The 23,581-nt window shown below is 41.0% G+C and overlaps 3 protein-coding genes across 3 annotated transcripts; 1 reads left to right on the forward strand and 2 right to left on the reverse strand.

Moving 5' to 3' along the window:
- Positions 1–463: 463 nt before the first annotated feature.
- LOC115810333 (lutropin-choriogonadotropic hormone receptor-like) lies at positions 464–7,201 on the forward strand. The gene is made up of 11 exons (XM_030772263.1): positions 464–645; positions 797–868; positions 2,907–2,981; positions 3,125–3,199; positions 3,294–3,368; positions 3,597–3,674; positions 4,014–4,082; positions 4,603–4,677; positions 4,972–5,160; positions 5,840–5,911; positions 6,052–7,201. Exons 1-11 carry the CDS (start codon positions 464–466, stop codon positions 7,199–7,201), a joined length of 2,112 nt encoding a protein of 703 aa, XP_030628123.1.
- Positions 7,202–8,771: 1,570 nt separating this feature from the next.
- On the reverse strand, positions 8,772–13,571 carry gtf2a1l (general transcription factor IIA, 1-like). The gene is made up of 9 exons (XM_030771282.1): positions 13,548–13,571; positions 13,228–13,329; positions 12,612–12,735; positions 12,389–12,441; positions 11,270–11,363; positions 10,466–11,073; positions 9,924–10,184; positions 9,098–9,187; positions 8,772–8,879 (listed from the first exon to the last, which is right to left on the reverse strand). The coding sequence occupies exons 1-9, from the start codon at positions 13,569–13,571 to the stop codon at positions 8,772–8,774; spliced, it is 1,464 nt and encodes a 487-aa protein (XP_030627142.1).
- Positions 13,572–14,663: 1,092 nt separating this feature from the next.
- Positions 14,664–23,002, reverse strand: ston1 (stonin 1). Its single transcript, XM_030771281.1, has 4 exons — positions 22,845–23,002; positions 15,689–17,634; positions 15,173–15,375; positions 14,664–14,753 (listed from the first exon to the last, which is right to left on the reverse strand). Exons 2-4 carry the CDS (start codon positions 17,562–17,564, stop codon positions 14,688–14,690), a joined length of 2,145 nt encoding a protein of 714 aa, XP_030627141.1. The 5' UTR covers positions 17,565–17,634; positions 22,845–23,002; the 3' UTR covers positions 14,664–14,687.
- Between the last annotated feature and the right edge of the window lie 579 nt (positions 23,003–23,581).

Genomic DNA, 23,581 nt, shown 5'->3' on the forward strand with positions numbered 1-23,581 from the left:
TCTCCATGGGTCCAGTAATATATTCAGAATAGTACATGAAATAATTACTTTCAATAAGATTTCAAATTTCAAGTTTATAGATGGAAAGTTACATACTGATCCTTTTAGGTGTTTGTGATAAGTGTTAGAATAGAATGTAATTCTTCATATGAGTGACAGAAAATAGCTCATTATCTTAGCGATAATTTAGAAGTTATAATTACCATAAACATCGCTTAGGCGAGGCGTTGCAATTTGGAAATTCCAATTAAGCTTAAACCAGGGTGGAAGCAGTTTTAAAACGACAGTTGTAAAGTTGTTGAGTGCTGACTGATTTGAATGACGTATGCACAGCGGCAAAGGTACTTTGGAGCACAGGTAGACCCGTCAACACGCACAGCTACTGCTTTCGGTAAAATAGCTCGCTGTGTCTCGCGTGATTTGGAACCAAAAAGTTTCCCAGCTCTTGATGGAAAATAAGGGAATGTCTCTGAGGAGAATGAAGTCTTTTGGCACGGTGTGGTTTCTGGTTGTGCTGTACTGTGATGTGTGCCTTTGCTGGTCGTTTTCTTGTCCACGAATTTGCCAATGCACATCGGACAGCGTGCGGTGCACGCGAGAAACTCAAATAAAGTCCAGAGGGACAGCATCATTGTCACCTAACTTGTAAGTACACTTTTACTAACGTTAACACAGTTAGCGTATGGTGCTTTATCTGTATCTTTATCGTTTACGGAAAATAACTGAGGAAACTCTAGAAGGTGAGATGTTGTTCATTGCTTTCTCTCAATATCTGATGTTATTTATATGTTTCTAGAAGATTATTTCAGCTGCCTCTGAGGGAAATTCCGAGCGGTTCCTTCAACGGTCTTCTCAACGTGTCAAGGATGTGAGTCTTTTTATTCACTGTATTCACATAAAGTGTCATTCGTGTCGAATTTGAACAGAATAGCTTCGTTTGTGTAGCAAGGTGTATGCTGTTAAACGGTGGCATTTAAGCACGAAAACGTCCCACTGGACTACCTCAACTTCTTCACAAAACGTTAAGACAAAGTGACATCTCGGCGGCGCACTTCATTTGCATGACGTTCAATTTAATCCAGTGTGTACTGGATTAGAGCACAGTAGTAGCGATATACAGCTAGAATGTTGTATTTGTTTGGGGGGGGGGTTTCATGTCAATACTATTAACCTCGAGATCCCTCCGATCTTTCCGTTCCACTTGTATCAGTACGTACACGTTCTCATCAGAGGTATAATAAAGCTACACTACATATCTTCTGCATTCACGCATCTGTAACAATGAATCAGTTGTCATCCAGGCATGGTCTCACCGGGAACGGTGATTATATATCAACTACTGAGAGCTTTTTGGAAGATGGTAGGTAGCTCGTTTTTGTTAAACCTGCAGACTTGACAGTTGCTAGTTTGGATGATTGGCTGTTGGTGAGTTGAAAGGGTACATGCAGTTAATGATCCTGAAGCAAGCTTTGCATGTTTGTCATTGAGAAATAAATTTTACTTAAAAGTCCTCTAAGAGCACTGTAACATGGTAGTCTGTTTACCTACAGGTGTCCTTAGGAGAGGTGAACTGAATGGACAGTGATGCAGTGTAATGCTCACTCGTTGTTATCATTATGTCGTTGCCATAACAATCATTTTACAAGCTCTCGTTACTCAGTAATGTAGTAGCAATAGAAACCTTAGTAGATATGGAGTCATGCACTCATCACTGTACTTCTTTGTTTGTAGAATGGCTAGACACTTACTCTGTAGAGTTTATCTTTAAAATGTGTGGCCTGAAGGATTTTGGTGGTTCAGTCGTAACTTGTGCTGCACCTGACTGTGGGCTCATGACATGAGTGAAACCACCAGCTGGGCCACGTGTCGCTGTTTTCTGGCTGTGCTGTGGCAGGATTAGGGTTAGAGTGCACCCCATCATCATGGTTCAGTGACTTTTAGTGTCAGTGGGGTGCCTGCAAAGTTACATGTCAATCTAGGTGAAATAGTTAGGGGCTCCATACACAGTGCCTTCTTGTTGATGACTTGTAACCAGGGTAGATGGAAGAAGCAGTGGATAAAAGAAAGATGTGTCCATAACCTTTGCCGTCCTGGATTGACTCAGGAGTCATTTGGAGAAAAGGGGGGCTAAAGAATGTGTTGTCATACGAGAGTGGTTAACTTCTGCTGTCTCTGTGAGGATCTGCTATTGATGACGCAAATTCTCTGTAATGTTTTGCTGTAATTGGTTTTAAATGGATCCAAGAAAAAGGGCAATTATGGTTATGGTAATTATGATTTTAGAGAAAAAGAGGTAGGCAGATTACTATGGAGTTGAGGTGTTACATGGAAGCTAAATTTTGATTATCTGAAAGAGAGTGTTTGCTAATTGTTTTGGAGGGTTCTCTAAAAAAAACTGCAATCAAGGCAGAGGGGTACAGTGTGTGTGTGTGGGCATGTGTGTGTATGTGTGTGTGTGCTCAGCAGCTGAGTGAAACAGAAATGTAATTGCCAAGGGCATGTCACAAGGGCCCTGTGGAATGGGTGCCAGTTTTCCTTGCTCTCCAGTTTTCCTTGCTCTCTGGTTTTCCTTGCTCTTCATCCCAAGGTTTTACTTTTGTGGCCAGTAAAGCAGTGTTAAAAGAGAGAAAAAGCATATTTAAAAGAGAAAAGCATGTTTACCTGTCATCACTACATCATAAAATTCTGCTACAAGAAATGGTAAAACCAGTCACAAACTTGGAGAACTTTTTATAAAACGAAATCAGTAAAATCAATGAACCTTTATGCAGATTATGATACATGATAATAAGGATATGTAATACACAAGCTTCAAGAAGTAAAACACTCTGGCCACTAATGGTAAATTAATTTACCAAGGACTGTTTAGTGCACCTTTTGTTGAAAATGGTCTGTCTCTGTTACAGTGAAATTTCCCAGAGTGACTCAATCAGGAATATAAAAGGCAGAGCATTTCTGTCCCTCCACAGTCTGGCAGAGATGTAAGTATCACAACCTGAGTGTCCTCCACATGTGTAATCATATACATCAGTATTGACAGTAAAACATATTTTCATGTTGACCTGTGGAGAATAAGCAGAAATTGTCATTGTCAAGTGCATGCACGTACTTTCTTTTTTTTCAGCTTGATACAGAATGTCAATGATCTGGTGTCCATCGAAAAGGGTGCCTTTACTGACCTGCCCAAACTAAGATACTTGTAAGATACTCTTCCTCAGCTGACTTGTCTCCTATATGTTGTCCTTGTTGTACCTGTATACCTCTTCACTCTCTCTCTGGTTCATTCACTGCAGAAGCATCTGTAACACTGGAGTAAGACATTTCCCTGATTTTACCACCATTTCCTCCCTGGAGCTATACTTTTTCCTGTGAGTAAGAGAAATCCTCCATCATTGTAGAAGCATTGTTGTAATTGTTGTTGTCAAGTTCAGTGTGATGAAATTGAGGATACACACTTTCTCTTTTAAATAGGATTCTGTCTTTTAAATAGGATTCTGTCCTCAATTTCTATTTTAGAAATTGCACAGATCAGTGAGAATGAACAAAGAAACTATGATGATTTTCAATAATGTGAGCAATGTTTGTCTTTTGCTTAGGGAAATGGGGGACAATATGCAAATAGACAGCATCCCTTCGAATGCATTCCAGGGTATGTCTGAGGAATATGTTTACATGTAAGTACAGAGTAAAACCGCAGACATCATTGCCTCTCATTGCATATAATCACAGCAACTATCAGTGAAAAGAATGTGCTGTACTTTAGGGTACACACTCTAGTGATTTGGGTTCTCAGTATACACACATACATCACTGCACTGATAAGACTGAAATCAGTCTTTATTTCCCCTGTTTTGCCATTAGCCTTCTAGTAACAATGGCTTATTTCAGGTTTATTATATGATTCCGTGGTTGTACATTTTCAAGATTTATTTATAATGGAGTGACTGAAGTCATTGCAAACTACTTGAGGTTTATAACTATGTTAACATTAGACATATTGCTTCCCCCTGTAGGAACCTTGTTAAAAATGGATTTCAGGAGATCCAATCTCATGCCTTCAACGGCACAAAACTGGATAAAGTGTATGTATCTTTCATCTGTTCTTCTTGATGCTGTTTGTTGAAGCAGACTTTTATACAAGTCGAACATCCTCATACTTTTCGTTTTCAGACAAGCAGTAAGGCAATTTGCTACTCTTATCTGTGTTTGACATGAGCTTTTGTTTTATTACTATCATTTTCTGTGGGGGGTTGAAGGCTCTGCTTATGGTTCACAGTGTACTCATAAATAATAGTCTAATGAGACTAAACATTGCTTGTGTTCTTCTTCGTTCACATTTTTGTGTCTCTTTTACAAGACTAAACAAACAGTGAATCATCTTTCAGTCTGCCACAACAGCAGTAACTGTGTGGGTTGCTGTCAATCTGTGGTATCAGCTCAAATCTGAGGTCCAGAGAGGAGTTTATCCTTCAGATATATCTGGCCTGGTTAATAATATTACAGCTCTGTAACAGAACAGGTTCAAAATGAGGTGCTGTATTTTACTGTGTTGTAAATTGTATAATTTAAGTGAGTAAAATGTCTCATTTTTTTCTGTTTCAGAATTTTGAAAGACAACAGGTATCTTGTTAATATCCATGATGATGCTTTTGAGGGAGCCACAGGGCCAAGCTTGCTGTGAGTTGCTCTTTTTCTAAGAAGAATCAGATAAGAAATATTGCACAGAACTTCCTGCAACAGATGTTTAAGAGCTTCGGCAAGGTTATTTGAGAGGCCCATTTGAAAACCTTTCCCAAAAGATAGCACTCAAGGTCATTAAGCCACAGGCTATTACAAGCTTTGTGTTAGAACAGAAGTGTCTGTGCTGTGTGTTTTATATATACTCAGATAGTTACCTTTTTGAGGTTATAAGTCAGGAAAGCCTATTTAACAGTCTTCTTATGTTGATTCCTGTGTGTGGATGTTGAACAGGGATGTGTCATCGACTGCTATCTGCTCCCTTCCTGCACGAGGACTGAAGCAGGTGAAGGTGCTAATGGCCCGCTCTGCCCCAGCTCTGAAAACTCTGCCCCCCCTGGAGAACCTATTAGATCTACAAGAGGCTCATCTCACTTACCCCAGCCACTGCTGTGCTTTCAACACCTGGCATCGCATCAACAGGTCCGAGAGACATACTCAAGTCTAATAACCTGTATGTGTAGATAAGATGTGTAGTGCATAGCTTTAATTATTTTATACTGGATGTATCTCTGAAAGGATGCTGACATATTAGCGTTACATATGATCACTGGATTTTATGTGTGAAAATCAAAATAAAAGTGAACAGAACAAACCACATCCGAATGGATAAGTTCCAGCCAAACTGTAACTGTTTTTTTTTCTTCTTGGTTTGGCAATTCACCATGGGCTTCATGGTGGCTCAGTGGTTAGCACTGTTGCCTCATCACAAGAAAGTCCTGGGTTCAAATCCAAGGTCCTTTCTGTGTGGCGTTTGCATCTCCCTGCATTTGCGTTACCTCCGGGTGCTCTGGTTTCCTCCCACCACAAAGACATGCATGCAAGGATTAGTACTCGTAAAACTCCTGTCAGTGACCTTGACCAAGGCACTGGCTGCCCACTCCTAGCTCAAAGTGTGTGTGTGCTCACTGGTCTTGGGATGGGTTAAATGCAGAGGCTCCATTTCAGTGCTCACTGCTCAGTGTGTGTGACAAAGTCAGTTTGTTTTGTTGTTCATTTGTTTTGTCTCATTTGGTAAGCATGGAGGAGAAAGTTGTTTGATTAGAAATGCTCATGGAAAAATGAAGAAAATTAAACAGCCATCCTTTACTCCCTTTTTCAGAGAGAGAGCTTTATTTGGACGCTTCAAGAACCTTACTAGGCTATGCAGTGGCGATGCTCCAGCAGATATTGTGTAAGGTGTTACTTCCATTTACAGTCACACCCCATGCAATTTAGGACGTGATCACGGAATGATTATTGCTCTATAGATCAAAGACTTTGCTTATTTACTTTTATCTGATAAAACATATCCATGCTTTTTCCTTCCTGCAGGGACCTCTCATCTGCTGAGGTCAGTGACTTTAACGACATCAATTTCCTTTATCCAGATCTGGAACTATGCATGACCAATGCACCCATCAAGTGCTCTCCAGAACCTGATGCTTTTAACCCCTGTGAAGACCTGCTGGGTTATTCCTTTCTGCGTTCAATCACATGGATGATATCCATCTGTGCTATTTCTGGCAACTTGGCTGTTCTTGTCATACTGTCCTCCAGCCATCAGAAACTGACTGTTTCTCGATTCCTTATTTGTAACCTTGCGTTCGCTGACCTGTGCATGGGCCTTTACCTGCTCCTCATCGCCACCATGGACTACCGCTCCCGCAGAGAATACTACAACCATGCTATCGACTGGCAGACTGGAGCAGGGTGTGGAATGGCTGGGTTCCTGACCGTCTTTGCCAGCGAGCTGTCGGTTTACACACTGACTATGATAACGCTGGAGCGTTGGCACACCATCAGTCATGCCATGCAGGCAAACAGGAGACTACATCTGCGTCAAGTGGCAGCCATGATGGTCGCAGGTTGGGCCTTCTCTCTGCTTGTAGCCCTGCTTCCTGTGCTGGGCGTTAGCAGCTATGCGAAAGTTAGCATCTGCCTCCCAATGGATATCGAGACGCCCGTGTCACAAACTTACGTGGTAGCCATACTGATTCTGAACGTGGCAGCCTTCACCGTGGTCTGCTCCTGCTACACCCGTATTTACCTGAGAGTGCGCAACCCACACCTGAAAACGCGCCACGGGGACACCAAAATTGCCAAGCGCATGGCCGTGCTGATCTTCACCGACTTTCTGTGCATGGCACCCATCTCTTTCTTTGCCATCTCTGCAGCCTTGCGTCTCCCTCTGATCACAGTTTCCCATTCCAAGATCCTCCTCGTCCTCTTCTACCCTATAAACTCACTGTGTAATCCATTCCTCTACACCATCTTCACCAGGGCTTTCCGCAGGGACGTGTGTCTGCTGCTGAGCCGCTGTGATTGCTGCCGCTCGCAGGTGGAGTTCTACAGAGCACAGGGCCTTGGGGCAAGCTCCACCGCACCCAAGACAAAGACATCCTGTAAGAAACCCCGTTCGAGCCAGTTTCATGCCTACCATATCAAGCTGCAGGGCTGTTTCTTTAACAAAGGCAATACATGACCTAAAGTAGTGAAGATACTCACTGTTTATGCTTTGATTCTAATGAGCCATCTTCTCTCTGTGCATGATGAAAGTATGTGCATGATATTTTTTTAATAAAATATTGGAAAAACACTGTTGGTGACTTTAACCATCAGGTGATTGGAGAGAGCTTAACAATCCACCTTAAGGGACAACTATGTCCGCGATGAATCATTAAGTGGAAGATGATCAAATCTTTGCACTTATGTTACTGAAGTAAGTCATTTTCATATCCACGTCTGGCATTACTTATCTCAAATATCTTATATACTTTGAAATTTGAGTCCATCCCTCAACTTGATGAGCCAGGAAGAAAAAAAAAACTTTAACTAATTGCCATCCATTTAGAAAAGCACTGTTTGCAGATGTGCATGTTGTTGACAGTGCGCACACAGGGTTTTTTGTTTGTATAGTCAACACAGGACCCACTCTTCTGGTGTGTGAGAATACTGAACGGAACACTGACCCACCACAATTAGTAACAAGAGGCATGAGGACATCTTGACCAACCCCATTTATCAGAGTCAATAGGCAAAGCCATTCATGTGTAGAGAGCTGTCAGTGCCACACTCTTACAAAATAACATGAAGATTCTAGGTCTCTCTGATGGTCACTAGGCTTAAAGGAATACCCACAGTTATGAGGTATGTTTCTGTGAGGTAAAGCGGATACTAGACAGGAATATGCAACCTCATTAAACTTATGATGTTAGAAAGAAGTAAAATTTAAATTGGGTATAGAGAGCATATTACTATAACTGTACTATTCCACATTTAAAAATCACCATGACAGCGTCTACAAAGAATTTTCAACCTACCACTGTTGATGTGGTCCCTGTGTTACTCATTCATTCTGATCATTTTTAGGAAAGAAACATTTCCTCATATAAAGTTGTTTCAGTCATATAAGCTCACAAAGTCAGAGAGAGATGAGAGTTTCAGTCTTGGGGAAAATATTGTTATTCACAAAGACAAAATATGCATTTGAAGAAAATAAATCAATAAACAAATGAAACAAAGAATTTTCCAGTCGTTCTACTACTGTTTTGACTGAGCAACCAAGAAACTCGTGTTTAGAGTATTTTCTTCATGAATGAATAAACTCATTAACGACTAACTAAACATACAGTGTTTTAAATTATCAAGAGATGAATTATTTTGATGTCACATCACATAATAAACTGCATGAATTAAGCAAGGGGCAGACTAATATCGTTACAGTGAAGTTCAAGCTCCCCAGGGAGACAAATGAGTCTGCTGCGCCTTTAATAGCCTTACATAACATAAATAACAAGATATTAAAGAAAAACCCAAAGCCCAGCTCTGCAATGACTAATTGCAAGTCTCAGATCTCAAACAGTCCCATCTACTTTGTCTGCCTTTTCTATCTCATTGGGCAAGTCACATTTTCTCACCAGTTTAAATAGATACCATTCTCTTACACAAACCCATTTTCTTCTTCTAAGAAAAAAAATCTCTCTCTTCTGAATTAATATGTCCTATGTTTTCGCAATAGTTCTTTATTTGGTGTGACGTCTTCCCAAAACCAGTCACCACTCTGCCTCCCCGACGGCCTTTGAGAAAACGTAGTCTTTACCACCATAGCACATCACCCCGTCCTTCAAGTAGAACTTCCATCGATTTTTACTGCGATGAATCTGGTTCAGATGTTGTGTGTAAGCATGCATTGTTAGTAACATTAGCTCATGATCAGTAAAAACATTAGCACAGAACCTGAACACTACTTTACACTCCTTTTAGAGAAAGTTCATAAAAGGCCGTAAAGGATCACCATTGAAGCATGAGCTGGCATGGCTATGTCAAACAAATACATGTGAACCAAAAATCAAAATAATTCTTATTGAACTCCTCTTACCTTGTCATACTGACAAACAATGACATTGTCTGTGTCAAAGATCTCTGGAATATCCTGTTCACTCACGTCATCTCCTGAGTTCAGAGGATCCTGGCAAAGAGATTGTAATATCAACATCTTTTGTGATGTTGAACGCAACTAATACACTCCAGTCACTTCTTTCCTGCAGTTATATAATGGTGATGATAACATGATTTCTTTAGTTTATCATCTATGACTTTTGCTGAATTCTTGATTCAACTAAAGGCACTTGCCAAAGAAAACTATTACAAAGATACTAAAAGGTGTGTGAGGGCATTTGAAATGTATTTTTCATGAACAGAATGGTGCCTGCAGCTATTTATGGAAACGGACCAAGTTTTAAAGTAAATAATTTAGATATAGGAGAAAAGACAGATGAGCCTTTGTGAAATGGTATGAGGATAATTGGAGGATCAGTGAAGGGACTGGAATGCAGAAGGTCTTACAGAGGTCCCAGAATGCAAGTCAACAAATATATCAAATTCCAAACTGAAGTCACAATTCTTCATCCAAAGTGGACCGGGTGAACAAAAAGTCCAAATCTAAAATTTAATTTGCCACTTAAAGCCTGATCCAAATGAGCAGAACAAAAAAACTAAACAGAAGCACAGACCCATATACACGCAACAGCTCCATCTACTGATAACATCATGTGTAGCTCCCACTTTCACAGCGAGGACATAAAGCTTTCTGCTCTTTTCCATTACACTTAGCTTAATTATAACACTATTAAACTTATCTCGGTGTCTCAGTGACCAACATGGTACACTTTTTCTTTCTTTTAGTTCCTTCTGTCCCACCTCACCTCTTCTTCTTCTTCCACGTTGTCATCGGGTTCATCACCAGCACTAACAGAGCTGCCAGCATCATCACTACTGCCTTCTCCCTCAGCCAGTGCTCTCAGGGCCTCAGCGTTGATCATTCCTAGAAACTCGTTTTCTCCAACCACCCCCAGATCTTCCACCCCTTCTCCTTCTCCATCAGAGCTGCTATCACATGCCCCATCCAGCTGCGCTATGTCAGCCAGCTCGTTGAAATTGTAGTCCCTCAAAAGTTCCATGTCTAGCTGAGAACGGATAACATACACACTCAAAACTATTGATGCAGTAGCTGTAGCACTTAGTATAAACTCAAAATGTAAGGTCTGAAGTTGACTTGATGTTAAGTCAATTGACTACTAAAACAAAACAGATGTCTGTACAGTCCTTTCATCCCTTAGTACTTCAACTTACTGCCTCTTTAGAGCACTAAATTTTTAAATAAAAGATATAAATTTGGCATGGAAAAGTGGATTTATATATTAAAGGGTAGTTATTGGTCTGAGTTCTAGTGGAGCTCCCAACCTACCTTGACAGAGCCATCGGGTGCATTCTCCATGTTTGCCAGAGTCATGCTATGACCCATACTAGGCATGACCTTCTGTTCCTCCTCTCGTACGGCTCCCTCTGTCTCTATGTTTCTAAACTCAGTGTCCAGTAGTGGTGTCTGATCCGACTGATTTGCCCGCAGGCTAACCATCTGAGGCGTGAAGACAGAGGACAAGCTCATGTTCAGTGCCTGTGGACTGAACTCTATTCCTTCTAGAGTGAACTCACTGGGACTGTCAGGAGGTGGACCAATGAGCTCTGGGTTAACAGAAGGCTGTGAAAGTGCAGTGAGTGCGGACTGAGAGCTTTGATCCATGATGGCTTGAGCCTGTTGAGGGAGCTGGTTCTGAGGCTGGTTGGATACTGGTAGTTCAGATGCTTGGGACACAGGTCTTGAGGAGAGCATTGGAGGAGGACAGAGATCACTCACTGGAGCTGACACTGTCTGAAGGACAGGAGGGGGAACAGCTTGCTGAGGAACTGGGGGCTTCCTCTGCTCCATGAGGGGCTGAATGGGCTGAGAGAGATGGCGGTGACCGCCTGGAGCTTGGGTGACCATCACAGGCACATTCACCTTGTAGAAATGGCCTAGTGGTGAAAGAACAGAGTATTTTAAGATATCAGAAGTTTACAGCAGTCCATAACATGATCCAATAAACGCAGACAGACAAATCACTAACAAATAAGTGATACCTCTGACTTTCCTTGTTATATGTACTTTTAGATGGGAAGACATTTAATGAAGCACAGATACAAACAGGAGTCAGACAAGAGATTCTGTCACCTGAAGCTGTCTGAAGAGTGACTCCTGCGGGGATCTGAACAGGGTAGTTTACTCCAGGAGGAAGGGAAAAGGTAGCAAGTGTGCCAGCACAACTCTGAAAAAATCGCAATTTGTAAAAACAGTGATTAAGGAATTTGGGTCAGCAAAAAATATAATTTTCAAGGCTTTAATCAGCACAATGACTTCCGAAATGGGGTGAGTGTGACATCAGCAATTACGAGCCTGAGGCCACATCAGGACAACATCATTACCAGATCGGAATAAGGTATCACAAATTAGGTAGACACCTCAGCGGCCAAAGATGACGACAACTGTATTCACTGAATGTGATACTGCGTAAAGAGCAGTCTGAAAGCTGACAGGTCACAGGGGTACAACTGAGCCTTCTAAAAAAAGACAAAACAGAACCAACAACAATAACAAAAAAAAAAAAAAAAACGCAGTTACAACCATCAGGCGCCTTAAAAGGATTCTAAATTACTTTGGCTGAAAAGAGGGGAAAAAAGGTTCTCAGGCACAGGATATTCTCATGCCTTTTTTTCCCTCTCTTTCCTGGGTGCTCCTTTTTTTGCTTTGTCATGATGCCATGCGATGTCATAATGACCAGCCTAAGGTTCAGTCACAACAGAGCCACATGGAACAATGTAAAAGTGGAACATCGCTCACATATGGCCTAGTTTTTTATCATGTTGTGTTGGGAGGAGTCCCTGTGCAATACTGTACATCTATCTAACCTTCACTCACAGTTCAAACCAGACATGCTATCACCTGGATCTGAACAACAGCTCTACTTACCACAAAATTCAAAGGTATTAAACACAAACAGAATGACACAAAATGTCAATGCGATGTGTGTAAAAGCTAGATATGAGAGTTTCACATTGCTGTTTAATTCAAAAGTAACTGTTCAAAGCTGTTTGACTGTTCCCTTCACAATGGCAAAATATCACACAGCAATGAGACAATGATCAAGAGTTATCATAAACACGCGCTTCAGATCCAGCTTTGATTATAAAGTAATTCATCTGACAAACTGTGATTACATAGAAGAGAACAAACTGATACTGTTCAAAAGATATGATTTAAAAAATTAGATGCTGTTTGGACACTTTAACTTACTGCTTTAGTAGTGAAATTCTGCACATTCTGCCCTGATGGAATAACAATTGAGCCTGAGGAGAGACAAAGGGAGGGACAACCATTTAAACAAACTCATTCACAGAGCCAAACCTCTGGATCACAATTCTTGTTACAGCAACTAGTCTAAATTATATATGGATATCAAGGCGAGTCAACAAAGCAGTCTCTATTAGAACAGACTACTGATTAATGATTTGCTGACCTGTGGGTTTATGAAGAGTTTGAGAATAGCTTGCGGGAAGCTGCAGGACAAAATTAGATGGATTGATGGTGTCTTTCATGAGGCCCTCTACTGCTTTAGACTGCATGACCTTAGTTTCCCACATCTACAAGATAACATGTTCACACTCAAAATAAAAAAAATTTTTCTTAGCCACTGTGACTCCAATTGATTTTTTACTTGCACAGAACAGTGCTGGAATAAAATTAGATTTTTAAGATTAAGGCAATTGAACACTGGTTTATTGTTGGTTAGAGGGATTTTCCAGGAATAGCGTGATTTGTATTTTTTTCCCCCTGAAAATGTTTGAAATTATTAATCGACGGTTCAGCATCACTGCTCCAATTTAGCATTTATTCGATGCGCACAACAGAGTTTGGCAAAATACTAAAGAGATTAGACAAACTGACATTATTTTTACTTCTTCGTGGGAACGTGTTATTAGACTTAATTTAAAAGTTATGACATTTTTTTTTTTTTTACCTCAGTTGCGACTTTTCTACACGCAAAAGACTTTATTGTAAATGGACCTATACTGGAAGATGTTCGGCCACGTACTGGCGAGGGTTGTTCCTCTTGTACCTCAAGATTCCTTTACCTGTCTCAGTTCGTCCAACACTCGCTCCTCCACTCCTTCATCCAGAAACAGCTCTCGTATACTCTCAATTACATCATCAATGATTGAGAGGTAGAGTTTAGGCTGGGGAAAGTTAGGGTAGAGCCTAAGCTTATCACTCAAATCGGTATAAGGAAAGCACATAGTCCTACACCTGTCAGTGGTATTAGTCAACGTTTGCTAGCCAAAAGATTATCAGCAGCATTGAGAATTGGTAGCGTGAGGAGTCAAGCAGAGCTGTATAAGCGCTTTTCTCACTGTTAGGTCCCTCTTTTATTAAAAGCAACCACGTTTCCACTTACCAACGCGCCTGAATTCGATAACATTATGAAGGGCAGCTAAACCAAACCGACCTCGCTCGGTATTAACGATGTACGTCTTGGTTTCAGGTTTGTTCTATTCAAAACACTTGACTGATGTGACACGAATCCCCAGGAGCTACATGTTGGTTTCACGAGACTTTGAACTAGTAGAGCTCCAATCACACTGCTGCAAAATTAATTGCAGAATACAGTTCATACGTCACCGCGAATGACTGTTTGGTGTTATATTTGCCTTATTTGGTGCAACTTCACTGTATATTTTGCAAATTTACATTCGGTGTTTATTTAAGTGCGGCGGGTATGACTGCCTACGCGAATCCTGTCGACCAGTAAGGGTCAGGCACGAGAGGGCTTTCCCTTTACTAATTGCTTCAGGTGCAGTGTCAGCTTTAACCATTCCCTCTTCCATCTTTATTATTTACAACAAAAACAACAAAAAATATCATTATAAGCAATTTGCTTTAATTTAGCGTTAACAAATGTCACGGACTTTACAAAGGTGAACCATCTCAACTAATATTCGTGTTGTTAGAACCACAATATTAAGGTTTTTTCCGTCAAGATTCTAAGATGTAGCAGTAACTGTGCAAAACATTAAGGGAAAGAGATGGATACAATTGTCATAAGCGGCTCCACCACTTGCGGCAGAGTTAATTCACCACGCCATCGCTCCCCTAAAAAAGCAGATACGGTGAATTTACAATCGTAAAAATGATAATATTAAAACTTTCAGGAGCTTATTGAGTATAATACTGAGCATTCTCAAGCATGTGGCACATTAAGACTGTGTGAGACAGTGGGTATAAAGTGCAACATTGTTATAGCCCCCATGTTCCGTATTCATACGACATATTTACCGTGCATTTTAAAAAAAATGTATGTGACATCACATACAGTTTCATTTTATTCTTTAAAATGACTGAGGCATACCAGAATGTCAGGTCCCTGTGGTGAGTAAAAATTTGAAACAAGGCAAACCATCCAAAAAAAAAAAAAAAACTTTCCATCCCTTTTCAGAATTTATTTCTTTACACTGAAAATGGACTAATCAATGTTAAAGTTAATTAGTATGTCATTTTTTCTGCCGACGTTTTGCCTCATTCTTAGAAATGATTGTGATTATTGTGTTGCACAGCGTGACAGTTTCTGTGTTTCTGTCTCGATCCACTTCTTCTCAATTTCCACCTAAAGGAAAGTATCAGAGAGGAGAAATTACTCAATACCTCAACCATTAACAATTTTAAGAGATCTTTGAGAGGTTTTAAACCCTTAAAACACCCAAATATGTCACAAAAACAACAAAAGGAAGAATATTTCAATTAAAATAGTACACTCAGGTGTTGCCCCAAATAAACATTTGCATTATGTGGTTTCTCATCAGGACCTTGATTATCTGATTCACGTGTGTGTGTGTGTGTGTGTGTGTGTGCGCGTGTGTGTAGGCGTGCATGCGTGCATCTGTGTCTGTGTGTATGGATGGACCAAAAGTTATCATGAAGTACAGTCATATAATTAGTTATTAATATCTACCAGACTTGTGATGAACGTTTTGTTTACAATTATGGCCTATTAAAATTCTCTCAGTAGTTTGCCTTTATTCTTACCTGGCAATGATAGAAAGCCCTGCTGATAACATGCTTCTGTGGCTGAATGTCACTCTCTGTGCCCAAAGATTTTACTCTTGTTTGAGATGCCACTACATCTGCCACTTCAAACTCCATTGTGACAAAAGGATACCAGTCTGTGGGGATCTCCTGATCTGAAGCAAGTTCCAGCTTACAAGAGAAAGAATGTGGATGGTCGACAGCTGAGAAAGAGGAGAAATAATACAAAACATCAACTGCAGTTTGCACTTTTCACCTTCAGAGGGAGCACATGGGGAAAAAATCTAGCAACACTGTGTGAATCTGACTGCTTTCTGATAATCTGCATTACTCTGATGTCACAATGTCAAAAAATGTGAATGACTGATTTTTAAAGAAAATCTTAAGCATGAAAAAAATCCATTTTAATGAACATATGCACCATTATTCTCTTAAAACATATCTTAAACTAATCATCTGAGCGTTTCTTCTGACAGCAACGCCTAAACTCTTGTCTAAATGTTATGTCACTGTTACCCATGTTCTTTGCAGGTAGCCTGTCCATCCTCCACACTATGGCCCCATGTACGTTCTCATACTTGACTGTGCCAGTGGTGACCTGCATGACAGGATGTGAGTCTGTGACATTCACCGAGCCCAAGCAAGCATTTCGATTCATACGAGCCTTCAAGGACTTCTGCCGTAGCAAAGATACAGCCCGCGGTACTTTGACCCAATCGCCGGGTACCGGGACCATAATCAGCACATTTTCACAGAGTGGCTGAGTCTCTGAAGTTCCTGCAGGACAGGGGAAAGATGAAGACATGCTGAGGAAGGCCTGCAGCTCCACGTAGGCTCCCTGCACGGTGACCACCGCCTTCACTGTGAAAGGCAAGTCACTGCAGCCAAGAGAAACAGTCTTGAAACGCATAAGCTCAAACCTACATGCATCAGGAGGTGCGAACTTGATCAACCTTGAGTCCTGGAACTCCGCCTCTCTCACGCACTTATGGAAATAGCAGTCAGCAATTTCCATCCAGACCTCATCGTTCTCCTCGGAGCCATATTTAGAGTCCTTACGGAGCAAACCCAAGTCGTTCAGGGCCAGGAAGCATTCCCCTGTGCCGTTTAAGAAAGCCAGACAGTGGACTCGCGTAATGGCTGCTTGGTCCAGCAGCTTTCCGTTTTTGTCCAGCTGTATCCAGATGTGATCAGTGATCTGCAGGGACAGCTCCTGCTCCTCATAGTGTTTGCGTTGCTGGTGTGGGGGCGGTAGTCGCATCAGCTCTTCCTCCACAGACGCTGACAGATCCATCATGTCTCCATGCTCTGTGGTACCAAACTTCAGCAGCTGTTCCACCTCCGCCTCATGCGTCACCTCCGGCTTGGGATGGTAGCGTTTACGTTCCACATATGACACAAGTTCCACCTTAAGTGTGTCAATCTTGCGTGGCTCACCATAGCTCTCTTGCTTTGGACCAGAGAGTCGGCATTGAGAATGGAGCTGGAATTCCTTGAAAGGTTTCTCAAGGCCTTTCTCGTAGTACATCTGCAGTACACCACCACGCAGCAGCTGCAGGTAAATAGGCCCCCACTGACGAGATGACATGCGGTTCTTCTTCTCTGGAATCCTCAGCATCAACGGCCAACCATGTCTTCTCTGGCTGAGGAACAATCCCTTTGGGACAAATACAGATGGACCATCCCTAACCTCCTCATCTTTCACTCCTCTAAGTCCTGGATCTCCACTTTCCCTGTCTTCTACTCCTCTACCTCCTTCTTCTTCATGTCCTTCTGCCCTCAGCCTTTCCAGTTTATGGCATATGTAGGAGTACGAGCTCTGAAGGTGATCCCGAGGCGGCTCAAAACCTTCCTTAGTGCGGATGAAGAATCGAGGTAAGCTGGAGCCTGATTCTGAATCTGAGGAAGAGCTTTCAGAATCTGCATTACGTCCTGATTCCCCCCAGAAGGGATTAAAATGACCTGGGTCATCCTGAAATGCAGGGAAGGGGCTACAGCCCTCAGAGGAGAGAGGCTGGGTGGCCTTCTCAGGGCCTGGGGAAGAGACAGAGGTGGATGTGTTTGAGAAACTGCGGAAGAAGTCAGGCTGTCCTACTGGGCCACAATGAAAGGGAGATGGACTGCTGGGTGTCTCCCTAACTGGAGTGCACATTGGAGTGTTACTAGGCACACAGAAGCTCCCATTAAAGCTAAAAGGCATTTGTGGAGATTCAAGGGGACTGCTGAAGCTCCATGACTGGTCTCCCAAGGGTGGAAGCACCAGCTTTAGGCCATTTGGGCGGGGCACTGACACTGTGTTTGGTGTTGATGCCTGCAGGTGTTTCTGAGGTGTAGAGAGGGAGGTGCCTTCATCTTCGAATGTCACCCAGTTGGAGTGGTTCATGGAGCACATGGCTGTGTTGACGCTAGGATATCAAATTCAAATAACTCCACGTCTTGACAGAATACTACAGGGTAGTCACCTGTAGGGATTAAAAGGTAGGGAACTATCAGACAAGTTTTTGTCATTATTTCAGTATTATTTTTGTCATCTGAGGCAAAATGCAAATTCTTTTGAAACCTATTTGTAGAAATCAAGCCATCTATATTTCTGTGAAAAAAGTGTCAATGAGAATACATTTAGAGATTTCAGTGTCTGTGGGGCAATACAGATTAAAAATAAATTTAGAAAACTTGCTAAGAAAACCACATAGCATACTGACATGGCATTTATGTTACATACTGCACCCTGGACATGGCCACACTCCCTAACCATATGTGCACAAATGCATCACTGAATTGTTTCAGTGTATGCATCATTCCATTTCATTGTAAGAGATTCCAGAGGTAAGAAATATGTGCTGTTCATTTAGTACACAAGGTCATCTTTTCCAAACAGGTGACATTGTGCCATAAGAGAAAGTGCTAGCTGACAGAGTTCATTCAATGTGAAACTGCACAGGAATGAGGCTTTTCTTATAGCTGTGATGTCACGCAAAAAGTATGCTTATCATTATGAATAAAATGCTAAATGTCTGCTCAACAAAAGAGATGGAAAACCACACATACCATTCCACTCCTTTAATTTCATTATGCCATCCAGTACATGAATTAGGATTACAGGGATGTGATGGGAGGGCATTTATAACATTACACTTAGGGGACGGAAAGCATACTGTCAGAAGGGTACTGTAGGGTTATCCCTGGGCACGGAAGAGAAGCAGGTCATTTGCCAGTCAAGTAAATTAATGCCATCTCTCAAATAATTCTCATCACGATATTTCTCACATGACTGGGGTTTTAATTATTCACTGGCTTGGCACAGGCTTTCAGCATTTTATTTACTGCAGTTTTTGCCATAAATATTTTCAAGTAGAAACATCTGGAAGAGCACACAACTTAAATTGTGCAAGCTCTTAGAGGAGAGGGCGCAGTGGAAAATATGTCATTCTTTGCCACAATTTGCCAGTAGGTTCCATGTGTTCACTTCCTCGATTGGTAGATGTGATTAAATATAGCAGCTGAATCAGCTAGTTCCTGCTGACTAATGTCTAACTACAGGCATGTCAGAAAAGCAGCACAGCTGTATGTGACACACTGGCAAATCTCAATGGGTTTGAGTTCTTTTGCTTCTTGCCCTATTCTCTGCAATGCATTTGTTTACTTATTTAGAGCATGTCTTTTGACTTGTCATTCCCTATCTTAGTAACAAAAATCTCAGACCTGGATCAAACATCAAGATTTCAGCAAATACATCTGAATGCAAAATACACTTTCTTTGTCATTTTAAATCTCAAAATATTCAAGGACATCATACTTAGGAGTTATAGCTTAAATTCTTGAATTCTTCCTAACCCTGACTGCAGCTTTAACATTCTCCAGGCAGTTAAATCAAGCACAATCACCCCTTGGCAGCTTCTTGTGCATACGCTGCCACTTTATTTCAGGCCTGCAGCAGAAAGAGCTACACATAAAATCTTCATTAGAAGCTTCATATTTAATACAGCATTTGCAGCATCATAAAATTTAAAGGATCTCTTTCACTCCACTAATGCTAAAGAGATACATGAAGATCATACTCCCTTCCTCCCGCGTGATAATGTGAAAACTTTCCCTGCTACAAACACTTCCAGGCCAAGGGGCTTTGGCTAAGGGTGGCGTCACAGCCTTATCCAGAGCTGTACTAGCAGTGGAGGTGACATGGAACAACTACTTTTACCTTTCTCATCCGTAAATGCGGTGCATGTTGTTATCAAGCCTAAAAGAACAAGGAAAGTTTTAGGGACAAAAGAGACATTGTTCTTTCTCCTCAGACAAATTTTTAACAGACCTTACTTTAGAGACAAAACAGAAAACAGCATTCTGTTATGGCACTGACCCTGTTCTAGCACCAATAATCCAAGCTCACTTTAACAGACAGAATGCAGACAAATCATTATAGAATGTTTGGAAGCCAAGAAAGACATTCCATTCATTCCTAGGGGACAATCACCAAGCACACAGGAAATACCAGCCCACTATGCTTCTGTTAATTTGCAAACACAACTTTCACTCACTGTCACTTCACAAAATGAATTTCACACATTTAACTAGTCATGCGCATTTACACATAAGCAAGTTAATCACGTGTCAGTAAACTGGCTAATTTGCCTACTCTGTTTTGCTAATTAGTTTGATGTCAAACCAGCAGAACCAGGACTGCTTTTTGTGGAAACTAAAGGTCGATGAAAAACCAAACAAAAAAAGTCAATAAACTGCATGGAGTTAGACACATCAGAGTGCTCATGACTTTTCTCTGCCAACATCAAGGACAGCAGTCAACATTAAGAGCACGTCAAGCAGGAATAATGTGCCTAAAACAGCATAACAAACTGACTATGCTCTATTTGACAAACTACATGAACTCACTTTCTGCTCATTACTCAAGCTGAAGATGCAAGCAATTGTTGTAAGACTTACAACCTATTTACTGACAATACAAAAACAGTTTACAACCTGATATAAAAAGCAAGCTTATTCTTACGAAATGAAACCATCACTAGACTGATGATTTGTTTTCAAAAGTTGAGAAGTCTAATTTAAACAACACCAGTGTCTGAGGCTGAAAAATGTACAACATTGAACTATTTGTCAAATGAGTCATACTTTAATTGAAAATAATCTTACCTTCAGGATCAAAATCACTTAGAGGGAGCACAGTGTCAATGCACAATGCATTTCACAGACATGCCAAGTTGTTTGGACATCCTCTTTATGTAATGACCTTAACTATTTTTGTGTGGTCTAACCCCAACGATGTCTGAATCTCACATGACTTTCCTACAGTTACTCTCCTAGTCTGAGCTTTGGTCAAGAGTCTCATCTAAACACCCTTCAGCACATCACTGCCAAGATCTAAACACAAAATACGAGATATAGCCTAATCACAAACTACGGCAGTAAAGACTAGTGAATTGTATTAAATATGTAGATGATATGATGACTTTTTTTAGTGAAGGACTAAAAACTTAATTGTGGTTACACACTCTCAGAAGCCCTAGCAGTTTTGTTAACAAGTGTGTGCTACAAAGAACAAAGCCTCAAGTCAGCTGCACTGAACTAATTAAACATCTTATTCTCCTAGGTTTTGTGTTCACAGTGAAGTGGCTGATGCTGGTAAACAAATAATACTAGAGACTTGCAGCTTTAAGAGCTGTCTATAAACCTGTTATTATCCCATTACTCCTCCCCATGTATACTGCTCTCCCAGACCAAACGGAGACAACTCATATCATCTTTCCTGCAGTCAGCACGAAAACTGTAAACAAAGACCCAACTTCAAATAGTGATTACATATGCTGAGACAACATCTATGCAGTAGGATGACTACTGTTTGGATACAGAGGGTATCACATCAGAGGTAACTCAGTTCTTTAATTTAGCGCACATGATCTGCATCTGCGATTTTTGGATTATGATAGTTCCATGCCAATTAACTTCACACAGGGCTCTCCCTCAGATAGATCAACACTCTTTAATTAGACAGAGGAAAAAATCAATTACTTTATTTAGAGGGGTCTGGGAAGTCTCAGTTGCAGCTGATACATGTCAGCACGCAGAGATGGGAAGACAAAAAAAAAAAAAGTTGCAGAGATGAGTCACAACGGACCAGCCTCTTCCTAGAACTTTCTGAGCAATCTGTTAAAAACATTCTTACATCATTAATCCCATAGTAATAAACTCGGCTGTAATCCTTGACAATTTCAAAATGGGTCAGCCTAGTTATCCTGTCTGTATTTCAGTTTCATTTGTAACCTGATACAGTTTTACTTGTCTGAAACATTGGGTAGCAACTGTGGTGAAGTTTAATGCTGAGGCAAACATTCTGGTCCTGACATTGACATCATATATATACACACACACACACACACACACACACACACACACACAAACATATCACATATATCTGAAATTTTATACTAAATACAGCTCTTCACTAACATTACATGCATCTCCTTTTCTCCAGCCTTGGGGCAGTGTAAGTATTCCTAAACACACGGGGACATGGCTACACGAGTCAAATCAAACACTGAGACTAATTACATAGTATCACGGAACAGGCACTTGACAAGACAAAGTATTCTAGAGCAAACAGAACCCCCCCCCCCAAAGAATCTCTGCCTGGATTGCATCCACTATTTGACTGAGAAAACCTCTGAAAAAGAAATCCAAACATTCAGTCTCTGAAAGAGACACATTCTGTAGGGGCCACCAGATCTGATATTTTGCAGAGAACCATACCGCCTGACTTACCAGCATGCACTTATTAGGCCAGGCTGAGCGTCACAATTCTCTACAATAAATTCTGGGAATAAATGATAAACCTTACACTTGGACTTGTTTGTCCTTAGCATTCCAGAGCATGGAACAAGAAGGATCTAGAATTAGCTGCAAGACTGAGAGAAGCTACGCAGTACATAGAGGGGAACAATGATTTGTACAGAATGAGACACTTTCTGCTTGTTTTCAGTGGGATTTTGATAACAGCTGTTTTCGAGGAGGCCTTGATTAATAGACCCAGATGATAATTCGACCTGCAGGCCACTGGTCCGCAGACAGTAAAACAGATGGGCTGCTGGAAGTTGAAATGACACACTATTCACAATCGCCCTTACACACTCACGAAACCATTCAATCTGTTCGTTTCATATTTTTCCTAAGTCCGGTTCAGACAGTCATTCTCTAGGAGTATGAGGATCTAGTACCTACAGCGACCGTGACTGCACCGAAAATGTATGAAATGATTGTATGAAATGGTTAAGGTATCGCATTTTCAGTCATTACTTCTGATAGCTTGTAAAAGACTATACACAGGCAACAACCGAGCTGGTAAAGCGCACCAGGAAGCCGCCGACGTAATATCTTGGGATAAGTTCTGTATCGTCCCGTTATGTTCCTGGGTATTTAACATCGTAAACGTATTTCACTTTCCTAGTCTTGGACAGAGAATGTCCCAAGAAAAGTCGCACCCAAATTCCTAGAAAATAACTTTAAAACAAGAGAACAAAACGGAAAAAACACTGAACGTCCAGTTATCCTCTATACAAAGTAATGTTAGCTTAACCTCTTAGATTTCCATGGAGGGATGCCAGTGGAAGTTGCTTTACAGTTCTTTGTATCCTGCGAAGTTGCAAAAGGCACGTAAAATACTTACATAGGTTTCCGGGTGAAAACTGCTTGGCGTCAAGTCATTTTTGACAGTACTTCACTGTTTTAAGTAAAGACACTATGCTCCGAAACTGTCTGGACTGTCTCAAAATGGCAGAGATAATTTCACCAGCTGCTGTGGTGTCCTCCACTCTCTTTCCCTTCCTCCCTGTAAATACAGCGTATGGGAAGGCCGAAGCAAAACAACTGTCGGTAAGCAGAGGAATGAGACCAGCCTACATAGCATCGAACTGCTCTCTAAACAGTGATGACGACACTACTTTGCCAAACATCGTGTAATGCCAATGACTGTGGTCTTTAGTGATAGGAGTACGACTTCAATGTTGATTAAAGAACCTCTGTTATTCTGTGAAAGCAGAAATTCAGAAATTTGTCTGTGCTATAATACGTTCAACTTTTGTGGGAAAAACGGAAAGGTGCGATCATAATTCTGATTATTTTTATGGTCGTGCCAAACCAAACCATTACCCAAGTTTTTCTCGTAAATCAGTGTTTTCTTTTGTACAAGTGTGAAATTAATTTCAGTTCATATCAAAGCATTAGTCCACATAGTTGGCCAGCCATTATAGATCTGCTTTGAGACTAAATTGGAACGGGGTTTTTTTTTGTTTGTTTTTTTTTTACTGATGTTATAAATCAAAACACTATTTCCAGATTCCAAGAGAGACAACACCAAGTGATCGCGTCAGTGGACTTGACTCGTTTTTACATGTTGGCATCAAC

The sequence above is a fragment of the Chanos chanos genome, chromosome 4, assembly GCF_902362185.1.
Source record: "Chanos chanos chromosome 4, fChaCha1.1, whole genome shotgun sequence".
Taxonomy (NCBI): Eukaryota; Metazoa; Chordata; class Actinopteri; order Gonorynchiformes; family Chanidae; genus Chanos; species Chanos chanos.

Bases quoted from the DNA above. Each gene is read 5' to 3' on its own strand.
- LOC115810333 (XM_030772263.1), top strand. From the start codon at position 464: ATGTCTCTGAGGAGAATGAAGTCTTTTGGCACGGTGTGGTTTCTGGTT. The intron at 2,982-3,124 runs GTAAGTATCACA...CTTTTTTTTCAG, and splicing joins CTCCACAGTCTGGCAGAGAT to CTTGATACAGAATGTCAATG. The intron at 4,678-4,971 runs GTGAGTTGCTCT...GATGTTGAACAG, and splicing joins GCCACAGGGCCAAGCTTGCT to GGATGTGTCATCGACTGCTA.
- gtf2a1l (XM_030771282.1), bottom strand. From the start codon at position 13,571: ATGTTATCGAATTCAGGCGCGTTG. The intron at 13,330-13,547 runs GTAAGTGGAAAC...AACTTTCCCCAG, and splicing joins TATCGAATTCAGGCGCGTTG to CCTAAACTCTACCTCTCAAT. The intron at 12,736-13,227 runs GTAAAGGAATCT...GTTATCTTGTAG, and splicing joins TGTTGGACGAACTGAGACAG to ATGTGGGAAACTAAGGTCAT.
- ston1 (XM_030771281.1), bottom strand. From the start codon at position 17,564: ATGTGCTCCATGAACCACTCCAACTGGGTGACATTCGAAGATGAAGGC. The intron at 15,376-15,688 runs GTAACAGTGACA...CCTCTTTCTCAG, and splicing joins GCTACCTGCAAAGAACATGG to CTGTCGACCATCCACATTCT. The intron at 14,754-15,172 runs GTAAGAATAAAG...ACTTTCCTTTAG, and splicing joins GGGCTTTCTATCATTGCCAG to GTGGAAATTGAGAAGAAGTG.